The 27,012-nt window shown below is 51.7% G+C and overlaps 1 protein-coding gene across 1 annotated transcript in view; it reads right to left on the bottom strand.

Moving 5' to 3' along the window:
* FAM135B (family with sequence similarity 135 member B) overlaps positions 1-27,012 on the bottom strand; it is a 178,952-nt gene that overhangs the window by 28,590 nt on the left and 123,350 nt on the right. Inside the window, exons 7-10 of the mRNA XM_045812211.2 lie at positions 13,514-13,667; positions 11,330-11,379; positions 1,440-1,595; positions 666-739 (exon numbers count right to left, since the gene is read on the bottom strand). Of these exons, the coding sequence (XP_045668167.1) occupies positions 666-739; positions 1,440-1,595; positions 11,330-11,379; positions 13,514-13,667 (434 nt within the window). The remainder of the gene's footprint in view (positions 1-665; positions 740-1,439; positions 1,596-11,329; positions 11,380-13,513; positions 13,668-27,012) is intronic.

The raw sequence follows: 27,012 nt of genomic DNA, 5'->3' as shown, positions 1-27,012 counted from the left end.
GACATTACTCCATCCACATGTGTTCTCTGAGGTGAGTGTATCATTCAGAACCAAAAAGGACCCCTTGAACTTGGGTAGCAAAGGCCACCCTGTCTTGGAGGGACCCATCGGTTCCTGCCCACCGGGGAGATCTACGAGAGAATGACCTCATTTTTTGTTAACCCTCTGACTTTTTTAGTATGTTTCCGTTTTTTCTTTAATTTTGGAGGAAGGCAGACTTAGAAATTCATCAGTCCGCCTAATTAGGTAGTTCCGTCTTCATTCTTATGCTAAATGTGTTTCGAAACTACTGCAAAGTCTCCAGCGAGTTCTGTGTTTTTTCTGACATAGCTTGTGGCCACACCACCTGCTTCTAATTCATTTCACAAAGAAGACTCAGCGCAGATGTCTTCAGGGACCTAGGAAGTCTTGATTCTGTCTATAGAACCATAATAACATTCAACAAAAGAAAACTTTGGCTATTGACCTTCTCTGCCACCTGCCAGCTCCCGCCTCGGCAATTTGTCTGACTCTTTTGCCTGCAGAGAAAATGCAGCTCGAGTGTGCAGAGGTGGGCAGATTTCTCTCCTTCACAGTCAGAGACGGAGGGAGGAAGGGCCTTTGAACGAGAATGTCTTGGGTGGCCACTTTGACAGTGTGACGTGGGCATGCGATTGGTTACTTACAGATTCTCTTGAAAGGTCAGGACTGCGAGCTTTTGGTGCTCCATATAAAAGAAGGCCTCAGAAAAGCGCCGGACCTGAGGAATAACATCGCGCAAACAGTTTAATTCACGGGGTGGGCATTACCTTGATTTTCCAAGGGGAACCTGACAAAGGCGAGCTGAGGGTCTGAAACCAGTACTTCCACAGGGGCCCTCTCTTAGCCCCGAGCTGCTTTATGGACACAGCTTAATGCATATTCATGAACCTGTTCTTACACTGCTTTCTACAATTTGTTTACGTAGGTCTTATTTCTTCTACTAGAAGACACTTGAAAACCTTGACCGTAGGTAAATGCAGAGGAAACAGAATTTGCAAAGCCAGGCACGGACATGCATACACCAAGTCCTTTGCAGACCCAGATGTTAGGTCTTCTCCCTGTAAATGAGGAGCCCGACATCTTCTCTCTGTGTTAGGACCTGTCCATAGGCACCCACGCTGGTGGCAGATAAATACACCAAGGACAGTGTCGCACATTTGAAAACACCTCTCCAACACACTTGCAGAGCACTTGGGACATGCCCCATGCTGTCCTCTGGTAGCCCACGCAGGTATTTTACGCATGGCGGAGGCCAAAGTTTCAGAGGCCGAACCCGTTCATAGAGGCACTGAGAGCTCTCGGCGGAGCGACGGAAGTCAACCCCAATTCCTGTTCTGCCCAACGAACTAACTGCTGGAAAGCTCCCTCAAGGGACCACTGGTGTGTGATTAAAGATTTTCCACCACTTGACACCTTACCCTCAAGGTGTGATGTTCCTGGGTGAGATAAGAGGTCACCTGGGAGTGCAGAGTCACCGTATCTAGGAACTGGGTCCACAGAGCCATCAGGTGGGAGGTGAGCCAGGCGAGGTCCTTACTTATCTGCTCAGCTATCTTCTCGGGATTGTTCAACATCTGCAGAGGCAAAATGGCGGTGGTGAAGGACCTCTTCCCTGTGAAGCCACTGCGGTCTTCCTCCTGACCTCCGCTGACTTCCCTGCTGTTAGCGAACCCCTCCTTCCTGTGGACTCTGTACCGCATTATACTCTGAGCTGAGTCCTCTACAATCGTGACAGTTTCTACTTCTTCAGGCTACTATTTGGCAGGTAGAACAGTAGGCATTTTGTGTGTGCTCCCCATTTCGTGCCCACCATTACCCCTTAGCAGAGTTACTGTGCATCATTTCACAGGAAAAATGCAAGGAGAATCAGAGGAATTCAGCAGCTCAGCCAAGGCCACACGGAGCTGGGATTCAGTGACACGGCTGTCTAACCACAGACCCACAGCACCACACCACTTTTCCATAGTAGGTGTTGAAAACGCTTCCCAAGAGATGCTAACATCTTTATAACCTCAGAGCACCCAACTAGTTAGGAGATCTGCACAGGGTGTGTGCTCAACAGCCCTACCACCATCTTCCCGCCATCATCCCAAATAGCTGAAGGGGGGATCTTGGGTTGCCTTACCTACAACTTGAAGATGCCAGCCTAGAGAGGGCTTAGAGCCTTTAGAAGAACTTTGGATAGCTTTAGTTTAGACCTGGGAGGCCATTCACTGGGCAGACTTAGGTTCTGGAGAGGGGAGAGGGGAGATCAGGTCTCAAAGGAGAGGCAGGGAGCCAGGTGTCAAAGCCTGACACTGAGGGGTAGGCCCCACCATTTACTCAACAAGCCCTCAAGGTGTGTCTTCCCTGTCCCAGGCATGTTTTGAATAAACAGGGATACAAAGATGAATAAAGGAGGGTGTCTGCAGGCAGGGAGCCTCACGGAGCAGAGGTGATAGGAAAGTGAGTTAACAATTGGGAGTAGCGGGGATCGCTCTGTCATGGAAGATGCATCAGGGACAGACAACAATAGCCATTTCAAGCCCATCTCTGCTCTCCTTCTCTGCCCGGTGCCTCAGTTTCTTCATCTGTAAAATGGGTATGCAAAGCAAATGGCCACTTACTGGATGTAATCACAACAGGAAAAATAAGTTCAAAGCCTTGCTTACAACAGTACAAGTTCCTCTTGCTATTCTTGGACTCAAGGCTGATGCTAGAGAAGGCAGGTGGGCTGAACGAGGCCTTGATCTAAGAGGAAGAAGGAGGAGGAAGGAGGAGCGTGGCACTCAGCAAGGTTCTTTAGTTCTTGGGTATTGGTATTTTATGATTAAGGACTGGTTGCCAGATATAGGGCATCAACCAAGTGGGGCATCTCCGAGCTGCTTCTTCCAAGAGGGCAGGTCAGTCTTTGGATGAATACACCAGCTCCAAAGCCCCAAAGTGGGAGAATGGCCCTACGTTCTTCTGATGGAAGGCTCACCTGCTGCCCTGGCTCTGTCGGGTGTCAGGGGTCAACCTGGGCCTGTCCACTCTTGGTTCAGCCCCACAATCTGTGGCCAAAGGTGTTCAGAGGCAGAAAACTGAGCAATGGGTTGAGGAGAGTGGGGGACACAGCCAGCCCCTGGAACACCTCTAGGCAGGAAAGAGGTTTTTGGGGTGGACCAGGAGCTCCTCTTTGCCAGTTACCCTTGCTAATGAGCACCAAACACCTGCCTCAGCACTTGGCACCATGTTACCCCTGATGCCATGGCCTGCCTTACGTCTGGTGCCTTCCCTCCCGCCCAGGGCACGCCCTGCCCCAGCCACGCCACCTGCTCACCGTGGCCCGAGCGCCCCAGCTCCTTCCAAGCGCCAGGCCCCTTAGAAGGCCCTCTCCTTTCATCCCCCGGCCTCCCCTTTCCCCCTCTTCACCACCTGGGACATGTCTGCTCTCCACCAGGGCACAGCATAAAGAGCCAAGGCAGTCCTCCTTACTTCTGATGATTCTTTAGAAATGTCTACTCTGCTCCAAGGGTAAGTCTAACCTCCCTGTCCTTGAAGTTGACTTGACCTTGCACACATCACTCTCAATGCACCGCCGGCCAGACACTGTTCCTACAACCCTCCTCTGCCTGCACCCTGAGCGATAGGCTTCTCCGTATTCCCAGTGACCACATGGTGCTGGACGAGTTGTGGGGATTGGGTAACTCTTTAGTGAAAAATCCGGTGACTCTGCATCAGTGAGAGGCCCCCTGGGCCTCAGTAACTGGACTTCCCTTACTGGGCTGCCTACTCTGGCCCCCACAGCTCTCCCACCACCCTCGCAGGGGGACCAGCAAACACAGCATGAATTCTGAGCTCAGCCGCTGGAGTGAAAAGGAGAAAAAGCAAAGGTACTCGTTGAATGTGTCTTTGGGAGAACGATTTTTTTCCCCTGGTTGATTACAGAAATGGCTCCAGATAAGGTTAAGGAAGCTTCTAATTAGGCCACAAGAGGACTCCTTGCCTCTCACAGACGCCTGGGCCTGTGTAATTACAGATGATGGGCATGGAGGGGCTTCGCACGCAGGACCAAGGAGAGGCCCTTCACACGAACCAGGACACAACCGGCCTGATGCTCTTTCAAATGAAGCTGCCTGGAGGTGCTCAGCCGCTCGCCTCTGCCACCCTTGCCACGCTTCTCATCCGGGCTCTAACCGTGCTCCTTTGTTCACTCCTGCCTGCCCCCCCCCCCCGCCGTTTATCAAGTGACTGTTATATGCGAGGGGTGTGCTGATTTCTGGGGAGCCACAGATAAATACAGCCAGTCCTGGAAGACACAGACGGCTCAGTGATAGCCATTTATTTAGAGACTCATAATACACCTACAATGTGCTATGAAAGATACATACTGAGTGCTGTCAAAGGATCACGGGGGCTTCCTGGAGGAGGCGATACCTGTACTGTGCTCTCAAGGTAAAGAAAAACCTCTATACATTCGCTGAACTAACCACGTTCCCTAACCCCCAGAGCCTTGCAGTTACAGAAGATAAACCTCTGTAATGAGGCCAGGTCCCTCTGGGTCCGTGGACCTCCACATTCGAGGGGAGGGGGCCTTGAGGGCACACTGGGCATTGGGGATGCTCAGCGGGCCGTGCAGCTTGGGGGGGGGCTCACTGGGGAAGGGAAGCCAGGCTGAGGAGAGTCAGACTCTGGGCTCAGCCTCACGGCATGGCAGAGCGGGGCGTACCAGCTGCACGGACATCCCCTGGGAAAGTGTTCGAGGCGCAGAATCTCCTGCCCCGGCTCAGATCGAATCAGAACCTGTATTTTAACAAGATTGCCAGGTATTTCGTATGCATATTCAAGTCTGACAGATTCTAAAATTAGACAGAGATATGGGTGTCACTCAAAAGCGTTGCCTCTAGCGAGCTCTGGCACTTCCTGGCTACTCAAAACGATCAGAGCTGTGAGTTCCCTCCAGGGTTCTGTCCACAGGGGACTGTGGCTGGCCAGGGACGAAGTCACTGTGATCACAGGGGATAAGAACGCTCTACACTTTTAGTTTCCTCTGCTACGGAGGCTAAAGAAACCCACATGCCCAAACGTACACAGCAAACAAGGATTCACGGAGAAGTCATGTAACATCCTTATCAGCGGGATCATTGTGCTGAGCCACATCACAAGATGTTTTCAGGCTTCAGCAAAATAATTTTAAAAACGCTCAGGCAAGGCAATTGACAAAAAAAAAAATTTCACACAATTAAGTAAACAAAACAAGCAAAACCCCACCACCCCTACTGGTAGCTGTCCATTTATGCCTGATAACTAATTTTTAGCATTTCTTGCTAGGAAGGTACAGCTGGAGGAAAGACCATTCAGCAATTTAGGATCTCCTAGCAGTGTATGGGGGCAACCCAGACAGCATCTTTTCTACGACAGGAAACCCAGTCTTGCTGAATTTTGAAAGCAAATTGGCAGTTGCTTTCAGGGAGATAATCAGCGTGTGTTGAGCCTGTCTCTGGTACCAAAGCACGTGGCTGAGCTCCACTGGAACCTTCCTGTCCAAGTAGAGTGCACCAAGTTCCTTCCCTGATCAGACTGCACAGCGGGGACCTTTTCCTGTACTCCCACTCCCCTTTCCAGCCCAGCCCCCACCACGTGCTTCCTGTGCTCCATGCACTTGGCCCTGGTGCTTCTGCTCTGTGCATTCTCACTCTGCAAATGAGTGGCTGCGCCTTCCCTGCCACCTGACACACTTGGACCCCTTCATGGCCTGCCTCCCGGAGGGCCGGGCGCCTCTCGTCTTACAACCCCTGGTCAAGCCCTGACCCTACTGGCATCTTCTGAACAAGCCCCTTCCTCCTGAGGCTGGTAGTCCTGGGAACGTGTCTCTATTGTACTCCCAAAAGAGAGCACAGTGGCCAGCATACAGTAGGTGCTTAATACATGTTTATAGGATTCACTTGGAATAAAGGTACATGCAAATTGCCCCATGACTACAGAACTCTATGTTTTCAAGTTCTTTTAAATCACGGAAATGCTTCCAGGCCTACCCCCCGCCCCTCCCCTGTCCATCCCCTTTGATGGAGGTTCCCTACCTGGCGTGGCTGGCCACTAGGTGGCGATGTCCTGCCTCTCAATGCTTGGTGGGCATTGAGTGCCCTTTGGGGGTGTTGGGGAGGGGACTCTGTTTCGTTCACTGTGGGCATTAGGGCAGCTCTTTAGCAAACAAAAGAGTGGGCTGAAGCCCACCCCCACTCCTGGTTCCTTCCTCATCACCCGGGGGTATCCCTGCATAGGTGGGCTAACTTAATTGCTGGGTACAAAATTAAGCCTGCGGCAACGCAATCACTCAAAACCAGGGGCAGTATCCCTGCAGCCTGGGGCCAGTGCCAGAGGAGGAAGGCTACCCGCTCCTTGGCTTTTCATGAGATGTATCAGATAGACTCTCCGCCCCCTGAGTTCTCACCTGAGCCACTGCAGGGACCAGATGCATCAAAACAGCTGCCCCCCCCCCAGTGTCCCTCAGTGGTTCAGAGGCTTTAAGGAAGCCACCCTTCAGAGTCTACTGTGGCAAAATGAATGGGGACATATCTATGTGTCCCCCTGTGTTTTCAGGGCTGCTGGAGGCAGTGCCCGGTGTCTCAAACGTGGGAGCCAGAATCCAGCACGCGGAAGCTGGCATTGTCACTGCTTTGGCTGTAAACCCAATTAGCCACCCTTTCCTGCCTTAAGACGCACAGTCCCCCTCCACACAGCCCCCAGCAAGCTCATCAGTCTCCTGCATGGCTCCCTGTCACCTGGGGGTTAGTCCAAGCTCTGCACCGTGCAGGGCACGCAGGCTCCCCCTCAGAGCCTCAGTGCCCCCCAGCCTCCCCTTCCAGGAGCCCCGCTCACTGATGCACGTGCACTGCCTTGCCCCGGGCACTCCCCCAGCCTCGCCTCCATTGCCTGGACTGTGCTCTTACCGGAGGCTGTGAGGCTTTCTCCCACACAGCCTCCCCTCTGGGATCCACTAGCTCCTGCCTCCCCACAGATAGTGACACATTCTCCTGGGGTCCCACAGCCACGCGCGCATCTGTGTCCACATCTGCAGCCCCCACCAGCCTGTGGGGCGCACTGGGACAGGGTCAACGAGGGACAGTGGTACTGTGTGCACGTGTGAGCTCACTTCACCCTCAGAACGACCCTCCACACGAGGGAAACCAGCCACGCAGACGGGACATGGCCTGTCCAAAGTGGACAGCCAGCCCGCACCCTCCGGATGGCACTGCACGGCCCACACAGCAGCGGACTCTGACCATTGCTCCTCCTCGGCGCACGATGGCACAGCAACGCCCAGGGCTTGGTTGGGTCGGTGAACGAGCACGCCAACTCCCGCCTCCTCCTGCAGATCAGCCAGCAGCCTTGGGGTGACAACAGCTGCTCTGGGGTCACTGGCTTCCTCACCTTGGGTACCACGTAGCGTTCTTGTGATTCATTAGTGCATTCGTTCATTCCAGGAACGAACCCTTCTAGGCACTGGAGGGTCGAGAGTGAACGAGTCACCCCCTTCGGCTGTGTGCCCCCATGGGAAGGGGGTCTCTAGTGAGTCCCCGGGGCCTAACACAGAGCCTGGTGAGGCGTGGGGACTCACAAAATGTTTGCCGAAATGAATCAAATCTCTAAGGTAGTTCCCATGGAAACACTGACCATTCGTGGTCGTGAAGACAAGAGCAACACGGCCTTTTAACCATATTCCCCGCAGGGCACATGTGGCACCGGAAACTGCTTTATGGCCAGGGAAGTGACAAGCCAGAAGGCAGTGATAATTGTACCAAACACGGCAGGTAGCATTTTCTCCGTTCACTGCCCTGCAGGGCTGCATGCAGAGACTTCACAGATTCCACCTGTGTTCTCTGCAAAGGATGACTCTGCTTCCCCGGATGGATCCTGGTGGGGAGAGAGGACCCCGGCGTTGCAGCGACCAGCGCCCGACCCTGTTCGGCCAGTGCTGTGACTCTGAGCAAACAACCCACCCTTTGTGAGCTGAGCCCTGATTCTTCATCCGCTGAGAGCAAGAGGATCTCTCCCTCCATAGAACGGCTGTATACGTTACATGAGGAAATGCACAGCAGGCACAGAGAAATAACAGCCAGCAGCTAGCCAGGGTGCGACCTACTGGCTCAGAGAAAAAGAGCTTAATAAAAAATGAGCCATTTTACCCCCACTTTACCGATAAGAACACCAAGGTCCATAAAGTTTAAGCAACTTGTCTAAAGTTGCACGGTGAGTAGGTAAGCAATTCAAAGCCACGTCTCCTTGGTTCTGATGGGACCGCTTTTGGAACATGTCTTGATTCCCCATCACTTCCGTGGTCCCCCAACCCACCCACCACCGAGTGAGGTCTAAGAAGAAACAGGGAGCAGCCCCTGCCCGGCCCCGAGGAGTGAGCACAGCAGGACACCGAGGCAGTGGGCTGGGCGCTGTGCAGTCTGGCAGTGTGCGCCCCGTCTCCCTCCACCGCTCACTGGGTGCCCCGGCCAAGCGGGTCCAGGAAGCCAAAGTCTCAGTGGTTGTGGGGAGGCCAGAAGAGTCTACCCGACAAGCCCTTACCCTGCGGCTGGCCCAGAGCGTGGGCCGGATCCCTGCTGGCTGTCCTTGCTCGTGGAGGTGGGGTGCTCCGGCGGAAGCACCGCGGGCTAGCCCGTCTTCCTGGGCTTCAGACGAGAAGCTTCTGGGAATCTGAGAGAAAGCGGCACAGCACCAGCAGAGAACCCACAGGGCACCCCATCTCTGGCTGTTCATCACCCTGGGAGCGGCGGAAAGATGGTGGGTGTGGTGAGTAACAGCTACTAACAGCTGGCGTTCTTGAAACTGCTAAAACTCAGTTTTCCATAACTTACAGATGGCAACAGTGTCTCGTTGGGATGCTGGGCGGTGTCCAGGCTGGGAGGGATGGGGCCTGGCGGGCCAGCCCCGGAGGGCAGGCCAGCTCTGCACCGCAGACCCGGGAGCCCTGAGCCGGGCACTCACAGGGTCCTCTCGTGAGCTCTCTCCTGGTCCCCTCACAACAGCCACGACACACAGGTGAGAAATCCGAGGCCCATCAAGATGCTGAATCGCACATCCGGGATCACGCAGCTGATGTGCAGAGGGCTGGAGCCCGGACTTGGACCTGCAAAGCCTGCGGGCTTTTCCAAGGCGTCGCTGCCCTGGGTGCCTTCCTGGGCAGAAGGGGGAGCTGTGGTCCCTGGAGCCTTCGGCCTCCTGGTCAGCTTAGCCAGCCCCCTGGTGCACTGCCTTCACCGCCTCCGGGTTTGGGGAGTGGACGCTCCAAGCCCTGGCATCCAAGCCCTCTGTCAGCCTCCTGTTTCCCTTCCACGCTCTCTAAACTCTCTAAACGGACTTCTTGTGCCCCTCCCGTGTCCCCACCTTTATCAGGAGCAGAGCCTGTGATGTGACTCCTTGATGATCCCACCCTTTCTTCAGGGCTCACTCAAAGGGCCCCTCCGCCCCAGACTCGCCCCCACCCCAGCGCCCAGCACGTGCTCTGCACTCCACCTTCCCAGCGGGCTGCCGTCTGTCCACGGTAACGCTGAGTTTCACTGATTTTATAACCTGCTCTAAAGCAGGGGTTCTCAGCCCTGGCTGCACAGTATGCTCATCTGGGGACCTTCTTCTTTCTACGTTTTTTTCTTCCAGTTTTATTGAGATATAATATTACTGACATATAACATTATGTACGTTTAAGGGGCACAACATAATGATTTGATAAATGTATCTATTGTGAATGATCACCGCAATAACATTCATTAACACACCCATCATGCCCCTTAAACTTAAAATGTTTTCCTTGTGATGAGGACTGTTAAGATCTATACTTAGTCACTTTCAAATAGCACAGTGTTGTTAACTTTAGTCCCCACACTGCATGGTCTATTCCCAGAACTTACTCAACTTATAACTGGAAGTTCGTACCTTTTGACCACCTTCACCCATCTCCCCGTCCTCTGGCAACCACCAATCTGCCCTCAGTGCCTATGAGTTAGGTTTTTGTTTGTTTTACATTCACATGTAAGTGAGATCATCTGTTAACTTGTCTTTATTACAAGCAGCACAATGCCCTCAAGATTCATTCACGTTGTTGCAAATGGCAGGATTTCCTTCTTCTTACGGCTAAATAGTATTCCACTATACAGAGACACCATGTTTTCTTTATCCACTCGTCCGTAAGTGGACATCCAGGTTGTTCCCAAGCCTTGGCTATTGTGAATAACGCCACAGTGAACACAGGGATGCAGACATCTCTTCGAGATAGTGGTCCCATGTCCTTGATACATACTCAGTAGTGAAATCGTTGGAGCACAGGGTGGTCGTATTTTGAAATGTCTGGGGAGCCTCCGTCCTGTCTTCTGCAGTGACTGCTCTGGTTTCCATTCCCGCCAACGGTGCCCAAGAATTCCCTTTCCCCCACATCCTCGCCAGCACCTGACATCTCCCGTCTTTCCGATAACAGCCACTCTAACAGGTGTGAGGTGGTATCTCCCTGCGGTTTCGATCAAGCTGGGGAGTTTTTCGGAACACAAATGGCTGAGCTCCACTCCCCAATACTCTGTCTCACCCGGTTTAGATGAGACCCAGGCAAAGGTACATCTTAGAAGTCCCAAATGTGTTTCCCCTGTGCAGCAGGAGTTGAAAACACTGGTGTGAGAGAGGGCGATGTCACTTCGCAATTCGACAGTCCTCTGAGTCCAGCTGAGACCAGTCCAGCACTGATGAGCTGCCAACCGGTTTCCATCTTGATTTGCCTCTCACTATAAACAGACGACGTGCAGTACCCACCCAGACCATCCACACAATGGGAGGGGAAAGTGTTCCAGACACTGCAGGTAACAGCAGCATGCATTCGCCTAGTGTCTACTAAGCACGTTTGCTTCATAGATGCTCGATGAATTTCTGGAAGATGCACACTACTCTTCCCATCATCAGCATCATCACCCTGCTAGCCCCCTGCCCTGGCGGAGGCCATCTGGGCACAGGTGCAAGGTCTCCATCGCCCTCCAGGAGAAGCACATGGCTGGTAGTCAATACATTTTGTTAAATGGAGGAGTAATAGACAAACATAGCATCAGCTCCAGGGACAGAGACCTGTGAACCTGTTTATTTTTTTCAAAACATCTCGCAGAGAGCTAGACATACAAAAGGGGTCTAGTGGACACTTAATAACAGAGAATAACAAAGAATGGCAGAGTATCTCTTCAGTTTCAGGTCTAGCTTATACACGCTGTGCTTTCATCTCTGATTTCTACATCCAGCCAGGACCTGTGTTGGTCCTGTATCACACAACTGCCTTTTGGGCCCGCAGGGCTGGTTTTCTAATTACCTGTAGCTCTGAGCACAGCTGAGAGAGCGTTTCCTCAACAGCAAGGGACTCTAGGAAGAAAAAAAAGATGCACGGTAAAATGGACACACGCTGAAATGTTGTGGTTGTGAAGTGCATAAAACGTATGTTTAAGTTGGCATTAAAGTCACAGAAAGAAACACAACTCCCGAGGACTCTCCTTTCTATTCTAACTTCCTAAGGGGTCATATTTATAAAAAAAGGTAAGCCTCATCTGGAACCATGTGACCCCACACTAGACAAAGGTCCATATCATCTCATGGGTGCTTTTCTGAGGGGCAGAAGGCCTCCACGTTCACACAGCACTTTGTGTGGTTCAAAGGGGTCCCATATTCTTTTAGGCTTTTGCAGGTATGTGTACGTGGGCGTGCACACACCTGCACATACGTGTGTGACACGTGTGGGACATGGATTTGAAGCTCCATCATGCAGGTGAACGCAGGGGAGCACAGAGAAGCGGAGTGGCAGAGCTGAGCCCAGCCCCACTGACTGCAACACTCACCACCATCCCAACCCACAGAGGAGCCCGTGCTCTCGGCTCTTACCAGCAGGAACCTCCGGCCTCTGGCCACCTGGGATTCAATGTTCGCAGTTCTGCCTATCTTTGAACTCTCCCCCAGTCCCATGGTAGTACGGCCCGTGGTTTGCACTTGGCCGTGGCACGGTTCTACTTAAAACGTTGCTGCCCACGTGAGTGGGAGCAGTCCCTCAGCGTCTCTGGATCCACACCGATGGCCTGAGGAGCCCGTGACGGCCCCCCAGCACCTTCGTCAGCTGAGTCCCACCAGCCACAGTGGACTTCTGTCATACTGATCGTGGCTCTGTTCGTGGCTTCTGGCACATAACAGATGCTCCGTAAAAGTACGATCATAAACGAATGAGCAAATACATTCAGTGTCTTTGGGTGAAACAAGCTAAAGCCAGAAGTCAACTAACACTGCACAGTCTCCATTTTCCCCGAGCAATGTAAGCGGGCTCTGATTCCGTGCGTGTCTTTATTGTGTGCATAACATTGGAACCTGAAAAAAAATGCAGCTTCACTATTGCATGATTCAAAGAGTAGCGCCTGACTTGTCCGGGTGTTAGAGCTGCTGAGGCCAGATGGGAAGACGGCAGGACAACTCATCAACAGCACTGCACCTACTCCTTCACCCCACCTGCCAGGCGCTGTGCACGAGGGACCGGAGGGGGCTCTGCTCACAAACACCCCACATCGAGCGGGGAAGAGAAACACGCAAATAAATCATTGTCATGTGGTGTGTCCAGCACAGGAATGGACATCGTACGAGGCCCTAAATCCTGTCAAAGCCATGGCTGTCCCAGTAGGTGAGGTCTGGGGGTGTGGGTGGGGAAGCTGAGGTACCCCAGCAGGACTGTGCTTAAGCCTGAACCAGGCTAAGGACCTGGCCTCGGTTCTGGAAGCAAAGAGGCCCCTGTAGAAGGCTGTGAGCAGAGTAACACCGTGTCGCCTGCTGTAAATTGCGGGGTGACATAAGGGACGCTGCCCCAAGAGTCAGTGCAGAGCTCTGTGCTCTTGTCTTGGTTCTGCCATGCATTGCTGTGCGACCCTGAGCAGTCACTGCCCTCTCTGAGCTTCAGTTCCAACACCTGTCAGCAAAGAGGGATTCAGGCCCAATGATCTCCATGATGTCTGATGATGTATACAAAGCAATTCATCCCCAGAAAACCAGAGATGATGGCTGTAGAGAGGTTTCTATAATCATGCAGATTAAAATCTACCTACCTACCTACCTATCTATAATATGTATAAAAGATATATACAAGTATATATTTATGTATATATGTGTATATACATATTCTTGGGGGTTGTTTTCCACTCTTGTCAGTTGCAATCCTGTAACTACTTTCCCTTCCAAGCAACTTGACATTGTGTACGACAGTGGCAGACGCGTAGCAGGTGTTCAGTAAATGCCTGCTGGGTGAATGAACGCATGAGTGTATGGGCCTCGGGGTGCTCCTGCCTTTTCTTGCTGTATAAGCATGCCCGAAACTCTCCCGTGCTAGAACGAGGTAACGCACAGAAAACATACCTGGATGGCACCTGTCACTGTGACGCTGACGGAATCGCAAGCTTTCTCAAGCCTGGCCCCCAACGGGGCAGTTGGGCCGCTGGCTTGAGGCGTTCCCCCGGGCCCAGCCCCTTACCCAGCTCCATGTGCGGCAGCTCCGGGATGTCCGTCAGGATGCCCAGGAAGTAGGCGCGGAGTCCCCGGTAGGCGTGTAGGAGCAGGAAACACAGCTCCCGGTGCCACCGGTGTGCGTGCTGCATGCAGGTCTCGGACGGCACGTAGAAGCTCCCCTGTGGGTGGGACAGACACAGACGCTAAGGGCCACCCCACGGCCGGCTCAGGGAAGAGCTGCGCAGGGGTTCGCAATCCCGGGGAAGAGTTTCAGTCCTTCCCCCACCTCTCTGTGTGGGAAAAACACTGCAACCTGCCGAGCCTCTATCTTACGTGTTCACGTTAAAATAATAACAATAGCAATATTGGAGTAATAATAACAACGAGGAGGAGGAGGATGGCACCGACCTGGAAGGTCTGGGACAACCTCAGGGGACCCACTCACAAGCCCTCGTTTCCTGGCCGCTGCACGGCGCACCATAGAAGATGGGGACGGGCAGGAGGGTCTCCTTTCGCAGGGAGAGGAGGAGTTTGTAGAGATGCTCGTGGGAGGTGGGTGAGTGGGACATAATGCCGAGAGGAGGGAGGATGTGCTGCTGGAAGATGTGAGGTTAGATACTCAGGGCCGGCAGTGCCTTTGGCGAGAGACTGGGCACGAGGGTACAGCGTCAGGTGCTCTGTATGCTGTCATTTGCTTGCAGACGTTGGGCGCGTTAAGTGGGTACGATGACCAAAACGTGGTTTGGCGATGAGGAAAAGGTGGCCAAGCCCACCGTGTACCTGGAGACCTAGACATGGTGGGAGGAAGATACGATGTCTTGGGGTGAATTTCAGGAGGGACTGGTTTTGGGGGCAGAGAAAGGAACCCCCCAGGGAGGGGCCTGGGCAGCAGAGGAGGGTGTCGGTACCGGGCTGGAGAATTCCATGGATGCGAGACCTGCCTGTCCATCTACTGCTCGTGCAGCCGTGAGGGGAGGAAGCAACTGGCTCTTCATGATCCCGCACTGCTCTGCCTGTCCGGCTGTAGGAAACGCCACACGGGGAGCTGGTAGAATTCCCTGCCGTGGGTCTCGTGAGCTGGTGATATGGCAGTCTCCTGCCTCACTGGTGTCCTTGCTTGTTGCCATCGGAGAGGGCTGAGTTGGTCCACGGGGGCAGGACAGGTCTGATAGGGGTCAATGGCCATCTGCACGTCATCTGCAGTCCCAGTGGTGCCATAAAGGTGGACGATCATGGGTGTGTTGTACTCGAGCTAATCACGGCGTCATGATGGGTGGGTCACCCAGGGTGCTACACATCGGGAAAGCAGGATGAGGGTGTCACCTAGCTCTGAGACGGTCATGAGTCAGGTCCCTAGGAAGAAGCCTCGGAGACAGAGCCGTGCCTGCAGGAGACGGTGGGTGTGCTGTCGGGAGCAAGTCTGTGGGAGAGTCGGATGGGCAGAGGGAGGAGTGACACCGCACGGTCCTGCAGCCCAACAGAGACCCTGGTCCGTCCCACGGGGAGCTCCAGAGCCACAGGGCCGGGTGGCCTTGCAGGCGAGGCCAGGTCTCTGCACCCAAGCACTGACCATTACTGAGGGTGCGTTACCCCCGGAGGAGGTAACCTGGGCCAGCAGCACTCTCAGAGCAATCTCCAGAAAGAGGCTTAGCCGATTGCTGTTGGCTACCAACATCCTCGGCAGTGTGAGGAAATGACTGACTCGGGCCAGAGAAGGGGATAAGGGCCATGCACCACCGCATCCCCTGGAGAGACCCTCATCAGACCCTCTGCTCCCCGGGGACGCCACTGAAACCTGCATTCTGAGGCCACCAGGTCCCTTTTGATTTGAACTTATGAGAGACATTCAGTGAGGTCTGCAATCAAAGACTTTTCCATTCCATAAGCAGAAAATTCAGTCAGCTAGGCACTCAAGGTAATCCATTTATTCCCATTTCTTATCCTTCCTCATATGTTAGGAACAGAAGTCAGCACAGTTGTAGAAAGACGAGCAGGGCTTGTGCATTGCAGGGTGTGTGGGGGACTCCCCGAGCTACGGAGCGAGAAGGAACCCACTGTTCACGAAGCATCTACGTGCTCCCATACCTTGATGTCACTGGGTGTTCAACAAACAGCACACAGAGCAGATGCTCTAATTCCGACTTTCAAAATGAGAATAGGCATATGGTAAAAATCTCAGTATTACCAAAGGAAACACAATACAAAGTGCCTCATTCCCCAGGTCCAATAATTTCTTGTGGATCCTTCTAGAATACGGCCATATGCATGTGTGCATACATGTTTTATGTGCATTTAATATATGAATACGTGTCCTGGACACACACACAGACACACTCACAAGTTGGAAAACGCTTTGGACGGTTCTTTGTTCCCTGCTTTTATCACTTAATCATACCTCAAAAGTTCCTTCTGATTAGATCAAATAATATGTGGCAGGAACTCCAATTTCTGTTTCATAGATCAAAGGCTGTGGGTCAAAGAATCAAATGACTTGTACAAGGTCACCCTGCTTTGCCTGCAGAAGAAGTGATTCTCCAGTTCAGGTGCTAAGTGGGGGCAGTCCCTCCCAGTGTGCACAGGGGCCCTGGAGACCGTGCCTGGCGGAGGACAGATGTTGCAGCAGGCCGGCCTGCTTTGACTGATGCATTAATCTGAATCGTGCAATGCCTCCCACAGCCGTGACTAAGCAGAAATGAAAGCAGACAGGGGATTAACACAGGTATCAGATCCAGGAGCTCGGAGCCCACAACCTGATTGCTTCGAGCAGCCCTGAGCGTCCCGTTTCCTGGCCCTGCCACCTGCTCGCAACTGAATTTTCTTGTCACCAATGCCTCCAATGGAAAATGCTTCAGGACCTATTGCAGGCAAGGGATCTCTGAAGTCTAATATGAACTTTGACTTTTTAAAACCAGATGTGATGAGCCCTGGGTGTTACACGCGACTGAGAAATTATTGAACACTGCATCTGAAACTTATGATATACTCTTAGCTGGCTAGCTGAACTTAAATAAAACAATAAAAAAATAAAACTAGATACCAATATCCTATGGATTTTTGTCAAGAGACACATAAGTAATCTCGGGGGAATCTTCATAAATCTGATTCAATATGCCTACTGAGATCATAGGAAGTCAAAATGGTAACCCACAGAGAAATCCTGAAAAAAGATGCATGGCTTGAGATCATTATCAACAAAACAAATCTTGTTCCCTATAAAAGCGCTGACAGTGTTAAGTTTCTGAAAGTGAGCCAGCTGCTGCAGAATCCCCTTAGCCTCCCCCTTTCCCCGACCCAGGGCCTGCGGAGCCGGCGTGGAAGAGCCCACACACCTCCACGGGCCTTGCACGGAATGGACCGAAAAGCACAATCTCCCCGCACCAAGAAAGGAGGCCAAGGTTGGAACGGCAGCCCTCAATGACACCCAGGCCTCACACATGCTCTTGAACTCACAGTACGAGGCCCCAGGCCAGGCCCAGCCCACCACAGGCACACAGGGGATGTAAGGAGGGTGACTGCTAACCAAGCACGACTATTCTGGTAGAAGGCAGACTTGGGCGACAGCCCAGGGTAAGGTCAGTGGGCACGACCAGATACACCCATCGTGGCCTCCAGGATCGTGTCTACGGATTATGCGGCTCAAACATCAACAGTGATCCACTTAGAAACCTGAACAAAATGGATTGTAACGCCGCTTGATGCTCCTAGGGAGCTCTGCTGGGACATGGTTGGATGAGAACCCAGAATCCGGAGGCTAATAGGATCAGCCACTCACTAACAGTGTGCCTGGGCTAGCCCCCCATCCTCTGGAGTGTCCGTTTCCGACGGGAAGTGGGGAGAGTAATAAAGCCAAAGTGCCCACGGGAGTGTCTGGGTTATAGTCAGTCCTTACTAGGTGTTAGGAAGGTTTGCTTTTTACTCCATTCATTACCTAACAGAGAACGCAAGCTTGCCCTCAACTCTGACCTTCCTGTGAATGAAGGTCACATCGGGTCGCATCTACATCTGCAGATCTAACCCCCGCCCGGGGCTGTAGATCTCTACTCCGGAGTGCTGGCTGGCCAGCTGCCCGTTGTCCAAGAGGCATCTTAAAAGGAGCTAATTGCTGTCGCCCTGACCCAATCCTTCTCTTCCCTCTGGTCATCCCTAGTGGACCCATTTGGCCCCACATCCATGACAGCTGTGACACTCTCCCAGACTCCAGATCTCTTTCTCACCCCAGAATCTCTAAGAAAGTCTTGGAGGCTCTGCCTCTAGCATGCTCTTGCTTCTGCCCTAGTTCGAGTCACATTGCTTACTTTAATTATTAAAGCATCCTTCTAAAGGGTCTCACCAGGCTGGTCTTACCTTCCATGCGTAGACCTAGCGTGTGCAAGTTAGTTTATAGCATTGCCCGCTGTCTACAAGATAAAGTTTGAATTCCTGAGCATGGCATTCAAAGCCTGGCGTCCCCACATTTCCAGTCCTCAGCTCCCTCTCGCTCCACAAACGAATTCCAGCTGCTTTTCTCCATTAAAGGACCTGTCCCTGGCTGCCTGAAACTCACCATCAAGACGTCCTCTCCTCTGTGAAGCTTCTCCATCCTCTCCCTCCTCCTACGTCCTGCACGCACCTCCTCAGACCACCATGATCGCTCCAACCTCCCTGAACACCCTGAGGCTAGAATAGAAGCAATCTGTCATTTCTCCTTGAACTGAAACAGCACATAGAAATTCTACGATTGAAGAAAGAATCAATGAATGAATGAGCTGTAGCATCCCCTGGGGGGGGGAGGTCTTTCGGACACAAGACAACACGGGCCTGGATTGAAGATCCAAATCACTGTCACCTCCCCCTTCTTAGAACCGCGGGTTTTCATACATTGTGGGCACTGGGATTGGGACTGGGATTTGCTCCATGCCACAAAATCGTGCTACGGAACGTTACGCTCTATATAAACACATTTATGTTTTATGTGAGATACACACACAATCTGATATTTATCTGGCACATGATAAGCACTGATAACTTTTCATTTAATACAAACACCCCCGTGAAAGTTAAGACACATTTTCATACAGAAATATCAGTACATCTTCGGCGTTACAATTGTGGGAGAACGCATAAATGGAATTGGGTTTTAATATTCTGGATGTTTATTTGAAATAAGAATGCGAGCTCTATCAGACCTCGCCATCTAGACTCCTATTAATAGTAGCCACTGTTCAGTACATGCCTGCTGTGTGCCTGGATCCCTCCTCTCGGTAATTCAGGGGCGTTTTCATTACTATCTTATTTTTAATCAATGAGGAAACTACGATAGCTTTAATAAGCAGCTGACGTTATTATCTGACCCTTTTCCACGCCAGGCATTGTTTCAGTGCTCTACGTATGTTAATCATTTAATTCTTATGCCAACCCTATAAAATAAGTACAATTGTGCCCCCCCATCTTGTAGCCTGGGAGACTGAACCCCAGAGTGGTGACTGGTCTGCAGGTCTGATGGCAAACAGCGGATCAGCAGTTTAGACACAGGCTGGGCAGGAAGCCTCACAGCACTGAGCTTACTCTGCGGACGGAGCTGGAGGGGCTTTACATAGTATTAGCCTGTGTTTCCACGTCCAGGATGCAGAAGAGTGAAGCCTCTAACCCCAGTTAGGGCCCAGGTTAACAAAGGAACCCCGCTCTGTACATTCCAAAGGGAACTGAAACCCCCTTGGGCGAGCCTTCACTTTGCAACTAGCTAGCTGGGATCCGGGAAAACAGTTTCATCTTTCTTTTCTTTCATCTGGTTGACCCCAGCCCGCTGCCATCCCGGGGACAGCGCCTGATTTTGTGCCCGCACACACGGGGCTGCGGTGGCCAGCTGTGGGCGGGACACCAAGTGTCTCTTCCCAAAAATAGCTGAACTATAGAAATCACAGATGATTTCACATCAATACGACTTGATCTAAGTTGCCCCAACTGTCCTCTTCCTGGCAGCCTGCACGGTTCCTGGAGCAGGAGAGAAGGGAGCAGGTGGGCATGGGGGTTGGCGAGGGGGTGGAGGCTACATTCCCTGGTCTAGGTTACGTTCCCATCCAGCCACGTCTCCATTCTACTTCACGTGCCTGCTGCCTGCCCTCTACCCACGGGTCGTGCCAGCACCAAAGGGTCCACAAGTGACCACCGAGTGACCACAGAAAGAGCTCTGTGCGGCTCTGGCTTGCTGTTTCTTTCCCTCCGTAAGTTTGCTGTCCCCACTGCTCCCCTCCTGGGAATCGGGGACAGAATAGAATTCATCTACTCCCAGCTACCTTCACATAGGGGGCAATGTATCCATGCGGGGGACTGAAACAACAGTTAGAAGAGAGGAAGCACCCCCATCGTGAGGCTGAGTAGCTGCCAGAGCTCTCTGAAGGGCCATCATGGGGAGCAGTCGCCCAGGGTCCCAGCGAGGGGGTCTAGAGACGTGTGTGTGCGTGACAACACTGTTGCTCCCCTCTTGCTATCTTTTCAACGTGCAGGGACTCCCATTAGCATGACACCCCAGCTCCTCTCTGCCCATTTGCTGGGCACCTGGTGAGTCGGGGATAAAAAACTGGGCTGTTTCTTGTCCTTTCTCTTGATAGCAAGTCCTCCCTGGGAGGCACCTGTCTCCGTCCCCTTGGCCCTGGGGGAGGCCTGGCAGAGGCGCTCAGCAGGGAGGCCCGCATCTATCCAGCACTGACCAGGTAAGTAGTTCCCTCCAGAGTTCAAGATCCGGGAGCCCCCGTGATCAAAGATGTAAGCTAAGCGATCTCCTCTTAGTTTGATCTCCAGTTTGTCTAATTGTCTTACTTTCCGATTGGTTCACTGCTCAGGTGGAGAGAAGGCATCACGTTTCCGTCCCCCTCACCCCCGACGGCAGATCTGATCTCCGAGGATGGGGTCCCTGGAGCTCGCCCTGTCCCGCTGTGGACATCGTACCGCCTGGTGCTCAGGACCGGAGCGAGCCCACAAGGAGAGCTGCTCAGTGTTGGGCACAGGGCTTCAGAAGGCCAGTGGCCATTGTTTTCATTCCCGATTCCTAAATATTATCTTCTCTCTTGTGTTTAAACAGCAATTTTTAAAAGATACCATTTTGATTCAGCTTGTGCCAACATCACCTTGATGTATATTTCCTTTTACTTGTAATTTGTGGGGGCAAAGCAACAGAATCCCATACACATTCGGTAGACTTGGAATTACAGGAATGACCTGGGGCCCCGGGGTCATGTCTGACCTTTGTTACTCCCCCAGCTCTAACACCTTGTGCAGGGACTTAGCTGTCCTCACGGGGCAAGAGTGAGGGTGAAGGGGGGTAGTTCTCGACCTTCCACAGAGCACAACAGACATGCAGCCTTAGTCTGACGGTTATTACAGGTAAGAATTTCCTAAGAATCCTTCTGCTGATGTACCTCATGGCATTTCCTTTGGTAAATTGGTCAATTCCTGTATTACCAAGAGATTTTAGAACTGTTCAGAACTTTAAAAGGTAATAATTCATTAGTAATTAAATAAGTTGATATATTGACCCGGAATAAGTCATTACCGTCTTCTAAGTTACCTTAACGCCTATGATGTGTTTCGGATGAATGAATATATATTGCTGCTATTGATTCATTTGACTTCAGAGAACTACATTTTCACATGATAAGTATTATGATTGAGAGTCTCATTGGTTTTCTTTATATTCTTCACCTAGTCAGTGGGGTCAGCCCAACTCCATGTATCATCATCATCCCAGTTACTCTGTATTTGGTGCTTCCTGGGTGCCCGTCCCTGTGCTATAAACATTTGAGCTCCAGGGACGCCTGGGTGCCTCAGTCGGTTAAGTGTCTGCCTTCAGCTTGGGTCATGATCCCAGATTCCTGAGATCAAGCCCTATGTCAGGCTGCCCGCTCAGCAGGGAGTCTGCTTCTCCCTCTCCCTCTGCCCCTCCCCTGCTTCTACTCACTCTCTGTCTCTGTCAAATAAATAAATAAAATCTTTGAAAACAAATACATTTAAAAAAACAAACATTTGAGCTCCAGAGATTAGCATGCACTGCCCCACCTTGGGGAACACATCCTCCAGTCAGAGGGACCAGGGACACAGACACATCATTGCAAGCAGGTGTCACACCAGGAGAAACCGCAGGATGCTCATTGTGTGGGCAGATGTGAGCAGAGAAGGCTTCCTAGAACACGTGTTGCTGCAGCTGAATCTTGAAGGGTTAGGCAGGCAGAAAAGGGATGAGAGAGGGCATGTCAAACTTGGGAACCACCATAAACAAAGATACAGAGCGAACAAATAAATAAAGTGCAGGGAGCTAGATTTTGTGCTATGCTGTTAAGGCACATAAGTCCAAGATAGAAAAGCAGGACATGGTGGGAGATGGACAGTTGGGATCTGGTCATGGAGGGTCAGGCATACCATGTCCATCAAAACACAATTCTCAGGAACCCAGAGACGCATAAGAAAGGTGCAATATGTGTGCCAGTGCGCTCATCAAAGGGGAAGGGGAAGGCATGTGCTGGGGCTCTCTTCCAGGATGCTGGCTTCTCCCTAGCTGCTGCTTCTGGTCCTCCAAACCTTCAGGGAAGTTGAAATCAGAATGTAAACTTATAAAAGTGGAATGAGCCCAGAGAGATTAAGTAAATAGCCCATGACCCCATAATTACTAAGAGACAAATCCAGGGTTCCAGAACAGCATAGCCGTGCTCTCTTAGACCACAGGGCACTATTACGAATTCACCAGAATCAAAGTCTTCCCAACTGAGGGCAAGACAGTGAGAACAGGGGTAGCGGCCATCAGCACTGCTGGATTAATTATGCATGTGTGTGGAGGGCCGACTGGTTTTTCCTCCCATCCCCAAGAGGCCAGTTCCAAGACCATAAACTCCAACATATCTGCAGGATCAGCGAGCTGTCAGTCTCAGTGGGACATGACAACTATTGTAACTGTTTCTACTTTGGAAGCTGGAGTTGGAGTGGTTCACTATGTTCTCTTCAAGGTGTAAAATTCTATGCTTTTGTGATTTTAATTATGAAAGGTATTAAAATCCTTCCACTAACACCGGGACAGACACAGACTCAGCATCTGTAATTACTCTCCTACAGGGAGCTATGAGGTCTCTCCTGTGGATTTGGTCCTTGTCTCTCTTCCTGGTACATCTGGCGAGCTCTTTCTATGTGGCTCATTCTGTAGGGAGCCTGGAAAGTAGACCAGACAAACCAGCACGGAACGTGGATTCTGGGATCTGATAGCAAACATACAAACGCCCATGTGTCTCCTCACAAGCCTCCTTATCTGGGGCGCACAGGGCACCCAGACTCGTGTCCAGGAGTGAGGTGGGGGAAGCAACAGTGAGTGTCTGTCTCAAAGTTGGATGTTCGGTACAGGGCATGGCTATCGCTTGAATGGGGTGAGTCTGATCCGCGAGCCCACACTCCTAACCACTGCCAACTCCTGCCTCCCTATAGAAGGGCCTTCTCTTGGTCCCTGCTGAAACAGATAAGTCTGTTCTGAGAGATTTTTAAGGCAAATGGGAGACCACTGTATCAATATTACCATATTAGAATGTTTATGTCTATAGGAAACCAGCTCAAAGCAAGTATGGCTTTCACGGGAACGATCATGGCAATAGTAGGAACCAGAACAAGAGTATTTGCATAAGATATTGTAGTTTATCTAGGGCTTTTAAATCAACCCTGTAAGGTACAGTGCAACAGAAGCCTCGGTCTAGGGATGAGGAGGCACACTGGTGGATCTGTCGGACATAGGGTCAGGAATGCAGTTTCCTATGAAAAACAAACTAAGGGCTTCAGAGGGGAGGGGGTGGGGGATCGGGATAGGCCGGTGATGGGTAGTAAGGAGGGCACATATTGCATGGTGCACTGGGTGTTATACGCAAATAATGAATCATGGAAAACATTACATCAAAAACTAAGGATATACTGTATGGTGACTAACATAACATAATAAAAAATTATAAAATTAAAAAAAAAGAAATTGTCAAAATTAAGAGACCAAAAATAATCTGAACACAGTTTAAGTAAAACTTGGATCACATCTCTGGCCATGTTGCAAGCTAGCAGTGCTGTGCGGCTCTACTGCTTGCATTTGCCTCGGGTTCAAGACGAAGCTATTCAACGTAAGGCCAACAACACGACCGCAGTGACACTGCATTGCGACATGTCTTAATCGAGGCTGGGGCATCTGACTTGTCGTCCGCGCTGGTCTGCATCTATCGAAGGCTTGTTACTTGGTGGCCCTCTGTCAGGTAAGGGGAGCACCTTCTATGGGGTAGAGACCCACTGGGTATTTGTGATCCTTTCCTGACTCTTCTATAAAAAAGGCAATTACTGCCAAGCACTGTGGTGAGGACCAGCTAAGACAGGTCACGGAAGCAGGGTGCTCAGAAGAGCCCCTGATGAAGAACAGGCACCTGGCAAAGAACAGATCACTGCATTCTGGGAACACACAAGAGGTGCGGGCCCGCCAGGCTGCAGGGGTGGCAGGAGAGACGACAGAGTCCTGAAGGGCAGAGTGAGGACGCCGGCCCTGATACCAGCCACCATCCTATGCACACGCTGCCTCGCTGTTCTCTGAGCCGAGGCGATCGAGGCATAGAAAGAGGAAGTAAGAGGGGACTGGAGCCCACTTCCCTGCAGTCTTCCCGACACAGGGGACCCTCCGGCCTTTCTCTGCTCAGTATTGTACACAGAGCCTCCAAACGCAGTGAAGAGGCCACGTCACCGCTGTGTTTCTTAACAAGGACCCGCAGAGAGCAGATTCCTTAACTGAGGTGACTACAGTCCTATGTCATTCCAGCACAGAAAATACTGAACACTCCACGTGGGAAAGTGCTGGATCCCTCTCTCAAAACATCTCCAGCGCTGGCACTTCCAGTATCTGGTATTTTACTTCCATTTGTTCTTCATTAAAAGCAATTCCCCAAACCGTGTGTAATGTTCAGCAATTTTGTGAGCAGTTGGCAAATGGGATTCTTAATATTTAATCTAATTGAGAACATTACACAACTCACACTGAACAAGCAATTTAGTTGTCCGATCATCATAAAACCCCAAACACCTTTCTGACGAATGTATTTTTACAGTCTAGCTGGAGGAAGGCTCTGTTTTAAAGGAAAAAAAAATACCCTTCTCCAACTCTATCAGCCCTATTTGTTTCTCTTCAAAACCACCAGTCACTACGTATGATGTTATAAAACCGAGAGACGGTGTGAAATGAGTGTCTGGTCCATCATCGGGGTCAAACCAAACTCGAAGCTAGCTCTGCAGACCGTAACCTTGTCAGAGCTGCACCCGTGGACACGCCGAGTCTCTCTGTTAAAAACAATTTTGGAATGCGATGCCATCAATAATGTAAGATTGTTGACAGGATCGGTTCTATAACAAATCAAATGCCTGGTAGAGATTAAGTGCGTTATTTGGTTGCTTCCTAAATAGTAGATACAATGAATAATGTAACATTATTATCATCACGGTTAATTCTATTACTTTTATTGATCCCATTATAGTGTTCCAGAGCGTCATCTCGGTTTTCCTCATCAGCGGATCGCACTCCCGGATTATCGGAGGCGGGCAGGTGGAGCAACGCAAGGGGGCGTTTACGTTCTGTGCGTTGCTTTCAATTTAGTGTAATTCACTTGTGGTTTAAGTGATGGCTTCACATCTTGAAGATTTGGCTTTAGAATCTGGCAGAACTATCTTTTGGGGATAGGCTTTTAGCTTGCTAAGGATCCAACACTGAGGGAGTTTATGTCCCTGGCAAGCTGCTGCTTGTGGATTTAAGCAAGAGAAGGGCAGGTATAGAAGGGAAAAGAAACGGGAGCACAGTGGCAGGCTGTCCAAAACCGTAAGGGCCACGGGCTCACCGAGGAGCAGAGAGAAGGCAGCAAGCCCCACTGCGCTGGGGCCCACTTAGAGGTCAGCACCAAGCAGGCACCACAAAGAACAGGAGGCGCCGATGGACGTGAGCACCCCATCCACCCTGGACGCTGCAGCCGGAAGTGAGCCCCCAACCCGACCTGGAGACTGTGCTTGTGGCCCCCGCTCCCTTACAGAAGCCTCTGCTTCAGAGACCAAAGCCGGCCACTCTCCCTGTGGCTTCACCTGGCCTGGCTTTCACTGCCCAACACCAGCCTGCTCTGACCCTGACACTGGCCTCCCATCCCAGGCTGCCCGCCTCCAGGCTCGGCGCCTTCACGTCCCCTCACCCGTGTCCCAGAGGGCCGGCCAGAGCCCCACGCCGACACTCCTGGTCAGCAAGACTCCCTCCCTCTCGGGAGCTACTCTGTCATCTCCTCGACTCAAATGTTGCTGCTAGTCATGCTTCAACTGCGAGGCAGGGAACCTCTTTCGAGAAGCGTTCGGGATGTGTTTGAGCCTGAGTGTGGTGAGTGCCACTACAAACAGCAATATTCCAGAATTCAGGAGAATGCAGGAAGTGCTAACATGGTGCCCAAGTCACTCATGTCTGCATTTGCTCAAGAGTCATTTAGTGGCTGTTGTTTCCGGGCGAGGCTGGGGAATGAAGAGGATTATTGGCACATGATTTCTGGGTTCGAGGCCCGCGTGGCTGGGTGTGTGCGGCAGCATAGAGACGGATGGTTTGGGTACAGCTCCGTCAGCGCTAGGATCAAGTTACACACAAGGCCACGTGGCCCACAGTAAGGCATCGGCATCCGTCCCAGGCCGGGCGGGGAAATGCCATCTTATTATTTAAAAGAAATCAGCAGGTAAAAGTAGGAGGGGGAACGTTCCATATGTGAAGGGCGACGTTTCGCAGAAGTAAAAATAAAATCGAGATGATGTCAGCAGAGTGAACGTGCGGGGACAACCCATGAAGACGGGTTAGGTCTTGAGGCCGGAGGCAGCACCAGGGCCCCTCTGCTTTGTCACGAGGATGATTTTCAGGTTCAGCAGCTCACGGGAGCCAAGGGGAGACAGCGAGGAGGGAAAAGAATCAAAAGAAAGTGGGTACGTCCAGAAGCTGTGTGTTGTGCAGTGGAAGCATGCAGTGGAAGGGGCCGAGGAGAGGCGTGGAAACGAAGATACAAAGACACATTACGGACAGAGTCCGCGGGAGCCCGTCTCTGACATCGGCGTGTGAGAGAAGAAGGGGCCCGGGACGATTCTGAGGTTCCTGGAGACTGGCTCGAATGAGCAACACGGAGCATAGGCCTGGGTCCCAGGAGCAGGGCCCCGGCTGAGGAGACGCAGAGTCTGAGATGAGATGTCCGGAGCCCCGCCCCTGGGGTTGGAATCCCAGCGCCCTCATTCACAGCCTTCCTGACCTAGGGCCAGTTACTGATCTCCGCATGCCTCAGTCTTCCCATCTGTAAAATGAGGGAAATACTAATAGCTTCTTCACAGGGGGCGAGTGAGGAGTAAATCCGAGAACACGTGCACAGCCGAAGACAGGCTGGAAAAGAGTAAGAACTGTGCAAAGTTTAGCTAATATTGTTCTACGAAGTGCAAGCATGGGGTATGGCCTGATTATGAGCCACGGAACCACATCCCTTATGTCTGCGAATTCAC

Source organism: Ursus americanus, chromosome 9 (genome assembly GCF_024610735.1).
Source record: "Ursus americanus isolate L20-20 chromosome 9, mUrsAme1.1.p, whole genome shotgun sequence".
NCBI lineage: Eukaryota > Metazoa > Chordata > Mammalia > Carnivora > Ursidae > Ursus > Ursus americanus.
The sequence above is the reverse complement of the archived record's forward strand: the minus strand, read 5'-3'. Positions and strand labels throughout refer to the sequence as shown.